This window comes from Haliotis cracherodii, unplaced genomic scaffold, assembly GCF_022045235.1.
Source record: "Haliotis cracherodii isolate W230 unplaced genomic scaffold, xgHalCrac1.p SCAF_1, whole genome shotgun sequence".
NCBI lineage: Eukaryota > Metazoa > Mollusca > Gastropoda > Lepetellida > Haliotidae > Haliotis > Haliotis cracherodii.
In genome coordinates, this window is record NW_027266264.1 from 25,101,291 (window position 1) to 25,113,074 (window position 11,784).

An 11,784-nucleotide genomic window follows, 5' to 3' on the forward strand; every position below is an offset into this window, starting at 1 on the left:
AGTCAGTACGTTACAAAATATGGTGGTACGCACTCTGACGGTATTTATGGTCCGAGTAGGTCCCGAGTACCTCAGCTCGTAAGAGCTGACCAAAATTGGGATCGGGAGGTCAGACTTTGTAGCTTGTCTGGTTGTATAACAACGTCCTCCGATGGCTTCGGGCTTTGGCCTTGCTATCAACTTTTGTTTGTTTGTTTGTTTAGAAAGGCTTTTTCAGCGCAATTACTCACAAGTCAACTTAAACATCGTTGATAAGTCAAGTGCTATATAACAATATGATAACATTTAACAATATCAGAGTAACGGTATTGGTCGGTGTTTCTTTGTACAACCTCAGTCTCCTTTGCAGCTCATTCGTAACCTCTTGTGTATGCATTGACTTGAAAACAATGGAAGCCTACATTGAGTTCATGTTGCTGATAATTCTCCTTTCTGAAACACAAATAATTTATTAATTTTTCAGCTCAATAATGCTGTTTGGAAAAAGTACGTGAATCTACAGTGGTTCGATCTGCTTCACGCGATGTGCATGCGACTGTATCTGAAACGTTCACCGTTTTAAAGAAATCCTAATCCAGCTGCAGTTACCTCCCTTCCACAAGCACTTCCATCGCGAACAAGGACGTGATTGACTGTAGCAGGATAGACGAACATTATTGGTGCAAGGGTGAGGACCTTGGTCAGTAGTATTTGTGTACCACATGTTTAACAATATTGGAGAGAATTTGTACTTCAAGGGTCGCATTTTCAGCCAAATGATGTGCAATGTTAAAACTCAAAAGACATGCTTGAACGAACACATGGCTGTACAGCTCAGTGATTCAGCTGACCTTGTACGAACCGAACCAAACCGCTATTTGTTGTGAAAGGCCATCTATTTTATCAGTTTGTTTATAAAAAACACATTTTGGTCACGATCGAAGGAAAGACGTTTAGGGGACAACAAACTTTCTTTTTAAAGTAAGGTCAATGGATTACTTCCCTTCCTACTATTGATCCACTTTGAAGTGTTTTCGTTTGTTTGTTTGTTGTTTAACGCCGCTCTAAGCAATATTCCTGCTATATGACGGCAGACTGTAAAAAATCGAGTCTGGACCAGACAGTCCAGTGACTGACATCATGAGCATGGATTCACGCAATTGGGATCGATGTGATGTGAGGATCATCAGGAAGAAAACTTTGACATAGTTTCAATATTACTCCAAATTATCGTCTATTTCAAACGTCTATAAAACTGACGATTGATCATTGCGGCGTGGGTCGATGCTTATGGTATCCAACAGTGGCTGGCTTTGCCCAGATCTACGTATTTACTATTCGTCGAGATGTTGCTCGAATATTACTCGCCGACTGTAATTATCTTTGCTAATTTGCCGAATGTGTCCATATTGTGACATGAATCTGGAGAGCGGAAGGTCTGGGGTTCGATCCCCAGCCGCGTCATACCAAAAGACGTTAAAAGATGGTACTTGTTGTTACCCTGTCTGGCGCTCGGCATTAAGGGGCTAAAACAAGGACTGGTCGGCTCAGGGTCAGTATACTGTGTCTGAGTGGGGTATTCGTGTTAAACTGTGGCATGGTATCTCAGTGGGCTAGCACTATAAATCGGCATCAGTCCGGACTAGTACCAGCAGCCACACACACACATATATGCCCTTCGCTATATAAGTGCAATCATCTTGGACGCGACGTTAAACCCCATTTCACCTCACCTCACCGTTAAGCAGGCACACTGTATTGTAATAACATGTTGTGCAAGTCGGCGCTAAAACTCACTAACTCAATATATGACTTACAGAGGCAAGGAATACAAACATGTCAGGAAGGCGCACATCTAGCAGGCTGAAGATCATGACAAGGTCCTCATCAAAGTCCTCGGAAAAGTCCCCACCAAAACCGACTCCATACTCACGAAATGGAAGGAAATGCGCATCAAAAGGTAATATCATGTGATAAAACAAATGTCTCCATGTCGAGTTAAAAAAAAACTAAAATGATTTTATCATCAAACATGTTATGGGGTCTCGACCCTGCAGGAGTTGAGAAGGCGGCCAACAAGGCTCTTGCTCAAAAGTTGTTTGATCAGGTTTACAACATCGAAGGTCTCAGTAAAACTTTAACAATGTTTTATGGGAGAATGTGGATGACCCATCCGAATTTGATGCATCTGTGACCATGATCATGTCTGATACGATTCCATATTTTGATTTACCGCTTTCCCTTTTTCGGTTCAGTTTATCACTTGACTTGCCTTTGCATGTGTTTGTGACAGGGTCACCTCTACGCGAATGATCACTATTTGAAAGTGATTCAGAAAACACTTGCTTACTCTATTGCCGGAATCGTATAAAGGACTCTGCTTTTAGCAGCGATTTCACAGTCATGGTTATGGCAAGGGGTTTGTCGTTTTAATTAAGCAAGCGGCGGCCACAACGAGGTGAGGTGAAATTGGGTTTAACATCGCGTCCAAGATTACTGCACTAATATAGCGACGTGCAAGCACGTGTGTGTGTGTGTCTGCTTGTACTTGTCCGGGCTGATGCCGATTTATAGTGCTAGCCCACTGAGATACCATGCCACAGTTTAACATGAATACCCCACTCAGACACAGTAGACTGACTCCGAGCCGACCAGTCCTTGGTTTAGACCCTTAATGCTGAGCGCCAGACAGGGTAACAACAAGTACCATCTTTTAACGTCTTTTGGTGTGACACAGCCGGGGATCGAACCCCGAACCTTCTGCTCTCCGAGCGGACGCTCTACCACTAGACCATCGAGGCGGCACGGCCACAACGAAAGTGAATCCCGGTTCGCCCCAATTATGTTTCTAGGTTTGTCAGCACCATACCCGTGCTCGTGGGTTTCACCAAAGTGGTAAACGTCTGAGACCTGCGTCACTTCGAGCTTTCCTCCCACATTAAGCTGACACGCAGCGATATAACTGGAATAATGTTAAAAGCGGCGTTAAACCCAACTCACTCACTATTTCCATGTACGGCGTTAAGCGACATTTAGCAGTTAACCTTGCAAGGAGCTGTAGGAATCAGAACGATGCTTTGTATTCAGCACCATAGCAGTGCTCGAATGTTTAAACTGAGCAGTACACGTCGACAACATACAAAGCGTATGATATACTGATATACTGTACACGGCATTAAGCATTATTCACTCACCCACAGATCCCAATGGACAGGTCCATAACAGACCAGCTGACGCAGAACATCCGAATGATACATCGAAGACCTCGAACTCGACTAAAGGTAACCCTTCCAGTAAAAAATCACCTGCTGGACCACCTAATCAACCAAATATTGCGCCAGGAAGATGCGAACTTGTAGAAGTGATTGGAAATACTCAAGGCTGCCGCTCCGGTAGCTTGGTAACTATGGATGTCTTGGTGATAACGCACGAGGACGCCACTGTTATACTGACAACGGACAGAGACAGCAGTTCTGTAAACGCTTTGTTCAGAGATGGCTCGGAGGAGAGGACGAGTTCACTCCCCCTGAGTCATTGTCTGACGAACTTCACTGTCATCGAGGACAACCTGGTGGCTGCTGGTAGGTAGCAATAATAAAATACGATCATAAATCCATTTATAATGCTACACCATGCAGCCGAATTATTCGTACACTGGTAATTGGACCTGTATGTACTCATATGGCTCAGCTGTCTAAGGCGCCTGTGCAGAGTTGCGTCCCTTGGGCACCTATGATTGTGGGTTCAGCGTGTCAGCTTAATGTGGGAGGAAAGCCCGAAGTGATGCAGGTCTCAGACGTTTACCAGTTCGGTGAAACCCACGAGCACGGGTATGGTGCTGACAAACCTAGAAACATAATTGGGGCGAACCGGGATTCGAACCCACAATCATAGGTTTCTGGCGTGCCCAAGGGACGCAACTCTGCACAGCGATTTGCGGCGCCTTAGACGACTGAGCCACCCGTGCCCCTACTGCGAATAAAAGATTGTACACGTCGTGGTATCACACCTACAGCACGACCAGTCCTTTAAAGATCCCAGATTCGCAATGATTCAGATCCTCGGTTTGTCAGGGACATGCCCGTGAAATGGAGGACTTTGACTTGTGTCACTTTAAGATTTCCTGTCGCATTAAGCTGACTCACCACTGCATAACTGAACTAGGTTAGGTCGAAATTTCTCACTTGCTCATTTATAAAGACCGATCTCATGACATGATTCATCAAATTTCTTGTCCGTCCACCATCTACAGTAATCTACGTTTATAATGAACACACTTATAACGAACTAAGGGATATACCGAACTTTATTTTGATCCCGACCATTTGCTGTATATATTTTGTATACCTGAATTTGTTTTTTTTATAACAAACAACGATTAAAACGAACTAAAATTAGTGGTCCCTTTTGGTTCGCTGTAACCGTAGTTTACTGTATTTCAATATTTGCGTACATGATGCCTTTTACCCAAAACATCTTATACGCTTATAACGAACTAAGGGATATAATGAACTTTATTTTGATCACGGCCATTTGCTGTATAAATGTTGTATACATGTATATGGTGTATTTTTTATTATAACAAATTATAATTAGTGATCCCTTTTGGTTCGTTAAAAGCGCAGTTTACTGTATTTCAATATTTGCGTACATGATGCCTTTTACCCGAAACACTTTTAGGCATAATTAATAATCATATTCTATCCTACTCATTGATGTTATAATACTCAAAAGAGTGGAACCAAGAGAGTGAAAAATGGCATGCCCATAGAAAGATTGCAATCAACGTGAATAAATGCACATTACAGTAAACTATGGTCATAACGAACTGCAAGGGACCACTAATTTTAGTTCGCTATAATCGTAGTTCGTTATAAGCAGATATACAGCATATATGCAACAAATGGTCGGGACCATAAAATAAGTTCGTTATATCGGTCAGTTCGTTATTAGCGTGTTCGTTATAACCGTAGGTTTACTGTAGTTAATACTTGATCACTGCATTTGATATTTTATGTTTCAGGTGTGTGGTGCCTTGCCAAAATGATAGTTTTCAAAGTATTCCCTGATCTGGATCTTCAGCGCACCATTGAAACAAGGACACGATACTCCTGTATTGCATTCCTCTCTCCTGGAACATTGGTTGGAAGTTATGTCAACAAAGGTGGAGTGGACATCTTTGATATGTCTGGAAATGTCCTCAGGAAATTTGACGTTATCCATATTGACGAACCCTACAGCGTGTGCACTTACAATGGCAACTGTATAGTGGGAGATACGAAGAAACGAGCAATCATGAGTTTCAATGATATGGGTAATATGCAGTTTAAGTACAAACCAAGAGGGGAGAAGAAATTTGTTGGGCTGTTGACAGTGATGGCTCACGGAGGCTACATCTATGCTGCTGACAGAAAGGGCAACAGAGTTGTTCAGTTGACTGTAGCTGGGAAGTTCGTGAGAGATGTCCTGACTGTAGAGGATGGTATCGAGGAGCCACAAGGTATCTGTATCACTGATGACAACCTCCTCTATGTCTCAGTGATCTACAGCTACATTAAGGTGTTTCGTATTGGATGACATTGTTTATGTACATTTCCACTTTCTCGTTGTGCACGGATTTTATAATAGGCTCCAGCAATACCAGGGCGCATCCTACTTAGCTGTATTCTTCATGCAGGCGTACTCTTTCTTATTGTGGGGGCGGTTGGGTAGCCTAGTGGTTAAAGCGTTCGCTCGTCACGGCGATTCCCGACATGGGTACAATGTGTGAAGCCCATTTTTGGTGTCCCCCGCCGCGATATTGCTGGAATATTGCTAAAAGCGGCGTAAAACCATACTCACTCACTCACTTTCTTATTGTGTCCTTTTTAGTTACGGCTTCAAATTATGATATTCGAAATATTATTGTCTATACAGAAATCGGGTGCTACATTGGCAGTAGTTGTGCGTACATACACTGAACTTGAAATTGGTACCTGTGATCATGTACATATACCGGTAACTGAAAGAGTGTGATGATTTAGATGATATGGACCATAGTTTTACATGTATGTCACTGTTCTGTGGTCACAGCAAACCATGATGGCTTGACGCCATAAACTAAAGAGGCCACGCCTCACATGTTCTTTCCATTGCAAGCCTTTGTACATCTGCAAGAAATATAACCAGATATTTCACCTTACCTTGTCTCATATTTAGCAGAAATTCTGTGTGAGTTTTTTTAATAAAAAAAAGTTTTAAAAACTTATACACTTGTATCGGGTCCATTTTCAGGCCAGTTAGTAAAACCTAAAAACAAAATCTTCATTATCATAAGAAATCGTATAGACTTATACGATCCTGACTATATCATAAATTTATTTCCAAACAGCTTAGCAAGAAGGGGGGAGCACAAATGGAGCCCTTTGGAATGTCTATATTTAGCATAAAAGGCTCTTATTTAAATTTCACATACATTATAGGTGTGCCTTTCAGGAAGGCCGGCATTTCAGTATAGTTTTCTTGCTCTCATTTTTTACACAGTGTCCTAAAAGCTCTTAAGATAGAGATGGTCACCACGTTTAGGAACAAATGCCCCATGGATCAAGGAATGGATTTTTTTTATTAAGTTTGTCATGTGGGATAGGGGGTACAAAGTTGAAAAGTTTATGTTTTGACAGTACTGAACTTGGTTCTAATTAGAGATTTCATACGTTAAAGCAAATCCTTAGAGTAATTGAGGATGGATATTGTATAAATACTACAGCAAGAGGATGTGCAGTGTGAAAACTCAGACACCCTTGAACGAACACATCCTTCATTTCAACTGGCTTTGCACGAACCAAACCGCGTTTTCTCGTCATAAGGCCATCTTGTTTATTACGTTGTTTCTCAAAAACCATTTTGGTCTCAATAAAAGAAAAATGGAATTATAAATTATGAACAAAAAATGTATTACTTCCCTTCCTAATATTAATAAACTTTGACGATATTCGACATTGTTAAGTGTGCCCCGTGATAACAGACCAGATGAGTGTTTGTCGTCGATTGTCAATATCTCGTAGATCTCGTCTCATCTGGAACTAATGGATCTTAAGTACTGGTATTTACCCAAAAATATAAAATTCGGTTCAGGGACAGAGCTCTCAGGAAATGGATAACGTTAGATATTGCAGGGTGATATGCGTTTGTTTGTTGGTTAACAAACTATATCCTGGTGGCCTGTAAACACTCGAATGTGGAACAGGCTATCTAATGATAGATAGTATGAGCAACGTTCCACACCGTCCGAACGCGAGCCTGAGCCACCGATCCATATGGTCGTCTCCTACGACAAACCTAGGTTACCGGGATCTCCACAGACAGGGGGCCTTTAATGCACAGAGTATATATGCAAAAACGTCCCTCAGTGCGGAAACAACACTGCACTGTAGAACCAGTCACTTTTCCCCAATCTCTCGCCACTGTTTTCTGAGTATCGAAGCATGTCAAATACATGTGAATACAATACTTTTTAAAAGCTAATAGTCTTCAAAGGAATTAGCATATGAGTTCTCATAGTGAAAATAAAAACTTTACTGCCAAGCCTTTTGGAATATATAATCATGTAGATTGCGTGGGGATTCCGGGTCAGAATAGGTAAACAGTCCCTTGTGCTTGTCGTAAGAACCAACGAAAATGTAATACTGGTTTTGTCAATGTATGACTGAAGTGATTGCCTTTCATTTGTACCAAGACACACGTATTCACAGATCGTGGTGATGTTGCTGGAATATGTTTGCATAAGTGTCGTACCGAAGTCAAAGTGTCTACATATCCTGGGTAAGAGCAAGGCCAACGATGTATGTACCTAACTCAACGAGCAACCTACATTATGGAGCCAGGGAATACGATCATGGCAGGAAGGCGCACATCTAGCAGGCTGAAGATCCTGACAGGTCCTCATTTAAGTCCTCGAAAAGATCCTCGGCAAAGTCCCCGGCAAAATTCACCCCATACTCACGCCCAGGGAGGAAATGCGCCTTCAATAGGTATTTTTGACAATGAAGTGTCAAACCTGTTGATGAAAATATTAAACAAATGTCTTCATGTCGGGTTAACAAAAAGTGAAAATTATTTTGTTATCAGACATCCAGCAGGACCTGGACCCTACAGGATTTGAGAATACAGCGAACAAGGCTTCAACGTTCTATTCTTACAGATACTGACTTTCGACTTTAAAAGATGCCCATCAAAGGTTTATGATCAGTGATTATCTTGAAGTTTTTACCATAAGTGTACAGGTGAAGATTGCCTGCAGCCCACACAACAACCAACTCCTCAAGCTCAGTTTGTGAATACCTTGTGTCGGTGTCAGATCACGCACACCTACAGGACTGGCGTCAACAAATAATTCAATTTTCTTTCTTGGTTAAAAGTGGATCTGACTTTCGTGGAGCTGAGTGCATCTTTAAGACGCCGTGTGAATGCCTGGATTTCAGGTTTCTTCAACTTCCATGTTATATTTTGACGTGTTATCTTTTGTTGGGGTTCAAGGATTGTGGCATAGTCAGGGGCGAATCTAGGCAAATTCTGTGCCATAGCAAGCAAGGATTTAACTTCACTCGGTGTTGAAGGTGCTGGTGTATTTATGATTCACTTTATCTTTTCAGGATCTGGAGACATGCCTATCTTTCCTAATACAAGACCAAAAATTGTGATCTCCGACTTCGAAAACTCACATTTTGATTTGTTCAGAGTAACGACATTTTCTTCACGTCGCTAGAGAACTGTCCACAGAGTGTCATCATGCTGTTTCTCTATTTTGCCATGAACAATAACATCTCCAGCGATATTCCGACTTCCAGGAATATCTTGTATGTCATCAGCTCTCACATTCTGAAATATTTCTGAGGCCGTGTTGATTCCAAAAGACACCATCAGTATTGAAAGTAGTGATATATCTGCTATCCTGGTGCAGCTCTAACTAGTGATATCCAGCATTACGGCCCATCTTAAATACAGTGGAACCATTTAAGTCAGAATTCAGATCATTTGTGGTCGGTGTGATATTTCTCTCTTCTGATGCGACGTTTGCCTCTCTCATGTCAACACAGGTAGTTTAACAACACCAATTACTGGCAATGGTGTGTCTGACCCTTACGAGTACAACCTGTGTCTGGTATCAGCCCTTGAAGATTCGGGGTAGAACAGGTCTTCAGCAGCCCATGCTTGTCGTAAAAGGCGACTATGCTTGTCGTAAGAGGCGACTAACGGGATCGGGTGGTCAGGCTCGCTGACTTGGTTGATGCATGTCATCGATCCCAATTGCGTGGATAAATCACTGGATTGTCTGGTGCAGACTCGATTATTTACAGACCGCCGCCATATAGCTGGAATATTGCTGAGTGCGGCGTTAAGCAACCAACCAACCAACCAACCAACCAAACCAACCAAATGGTATCAGCCCTTGAAGAAGACCCATCTCGCTTGAGCACATCCCAAATATTTTGGGCCATAATGTCACATGATGCTCCAGAGTCAATTATTATAGGTATTTCCTCCAGCAATGTCAACAGACTTCACAGGCACGTTTGTTCGATTGTTGTCTGTAGGTGAATTGATTAAGCGTTTATAGTATACAAATGTCACTTGATAAAATTCTTTCTCAGATGAAATCAGACCTATATCACCCAGTCGACAATAGCTTACAAATAATCTTCTTATTTCTATCAGCATCTGACCGCCTCCGTGGTCTAGTGGTAGAACGGAAGGTTCGGGGTTCGATACCCGCCTGGGCTAAAACAAGGACTGGTCGGTCCGGAGACTGTAAATTGTATCTAAGGGGAGTATTCATGGTATCTCAGTGGGCTAGCACTATAAAATCGGCCTTAGTCCGGTCTAATACAAGCAGCCACACACACACACGTTAATGCACGTCGCTATATAAGTGCAATAATCTTGGACGGATCGTTGAACCCCATTTCATCTAACCTCCCTCTGTAGCTTCAGAATGCGAGAAATGATTTAGAATTCCACATTCACTACATGTCTTTGTGCAGGACATTTAACATAATGAAAGTCGGTATTGAAAGCCGAAAAAAATCATTGATTGTCCATTTTGTGTTGATTTTGTGACTGTCGTTGATTTCGTGACCCTTGTGGTTGTCATTTTGGTCGATGGTAGTCTTGTCATTGACTGAGTACTCTTTTTGCAGCACTTTTCTTATCAACGTTATCAAAGTTACACGATTTCGCAAGCTGCTGAAGACGTGTACAACATGCATCAATGTTTTCTCCATCACGCTGTTTTGCATTTCGAAAATTATGAAGTTCAAATGCAGTATAGACAACCGTTGTGAAATATTTAGTCATTTTAGTTTCATAATCGTCATCATTACCTGTCCATCTATTGTGTCAAATATTTCATCCAAATTTGGTCCAGCCATTTTGTCCAGCGCGATCCTGCAATCTTGTCAGTTGTCTGGTAGATACATCAACTAATCCTTGTACAGTCACATTTATTTTTGCAAACCCTTAATTGATACTAGACATGCCTGCAACAAGTATTGGCGTGTCATGTTATGTGAGTGAGTGAGTGAGTTGGGTTTAACGCCGCTTTTAACGCTATTCCAGTTATATCACGGCGTGTCAGCTTAATGTGAGAGGAAAGCCCGAAGTGATGCAGGTCTCAGACGTTTACCAGTTCGGTGAAACCCACAAGCACGGGTATGGTGCTGACAAACCCAGAATCATAATCGGGGCGAACCGGGATTCGAACCCACAATAGGTTTCTGTGTGTCCAAGGGACGCAACTCTGCACAGCGAATCGCGGCGCCTTAGACGACTGGGCCACCCGTGCCCCCGTATCACTGATGACAACCTCGACAATGTCTCAGTGATCTACAGCTACACGAGGGCGTCTCGTGTTGGATGAAATTGTGCATACATGTATACCCTTCCTCAACATGTCCCTTGCGCGGGCGGTCGGGTAGCCTTGTGGTTCAAGCGTTCGCTCGTAACGCCAAAGACCCGGGTTCTATTCCCGACATGAGTACAATGTGTGAAGCCCTTTTCTGGTGTCCCCCGCCGTGATATTGCTTGAATATTGCTAAAAGCGGCGTAAAACCAAACTCACTCACTCATGTCCCTTGCGACACACAGCAACATCAGGGTTTTATCGTATTGAATGACATTTTGCACACATACCACGAGTCATACAGCTAGAATAGCTATACATACGGACAACAGTCAATATCACATCACACTGTGTTGACTAATAAACTCATATATATTCATTCAGGTATAAACAACGCGGTACTATCCTAATCATTACAATACAAATTGCCAATGCAAGACAACAGCCAGTCTGGCTTATCCGCCGAAACAAATTCGATTTGGCATAAAAGAGCATCATAGCTGTGAAAGCTGTGTAAATGGACCACTAAAAATCAGTGTAACTTTACAAACTGGGCCTTAATTTATACTGTACATTTCGGCAATATTGATACGCCCGAACTCGGTAAAGTAAGATGAGGTGACTATGCTTGTCGTAAGAGACTAACGGGATCGGGTCAGACTTGACTGATGATTGTCATCGGATCCCGATTGCGTAGATCATGATGTTAATCACTGGATTGAACTCGATTATTTAAAGACCGCCGTGTCTGCGTATGTGTGCGTGTGTAGCAGTAGTAGTAGTAGTAGTAGTAGTAGTAGTAGTAGTAGAGCGTCACCTTGGAGAGCGATAGGTCCGGGGCTTGATCCAGGGCTCGATCGTGATACCCAAAGACGTTGAAAGATGGTACAATACGTACCTTGCCTGTGACGCTCCGCATAAGAAGCTAA

At 42.4% G+C, this 11,784-nt stretch overlaps 1 protein-coding gene across 2 annotated transcripts; it reads left to right on the top strand.

Annotated features, from left to right (window-relative positions):
• Positions 1-606: 606 nt before the first annotated feature.
• LOC139462361 (uncharacterized) lies at positions 607-6,113 on the top strand. Of its 2 annotated transcripts, none has more exons than XM_071244035.1 (4): positions 607-679; positions 1,799-1,939; positions 3,180-3,560; positions 5,003-6,113. In XM_071244035.1, the coding sequence occupies exons 2-4, from the start codon at positions 1,816-1,818 to the stop codon at positions 5,554-5,556; spliced, it is 1,059 nt and encodes a 352-aa protein (XP_071100136.1). In that variant the 5' UTR covers positions 607-679; positions 1,799-1,815; the 3' UTR covers positions 5,557-6,113. The 2 variants fall into 2 exon arrangements, with proteins under 2 accessions (XP_071100136.1, XP_071100145.1); XM_071244044.1 differs by having other exon boundaries at positions 621-667.
• Positions 6,114-11,784: the final 5,671 nt, after the last annotated feature.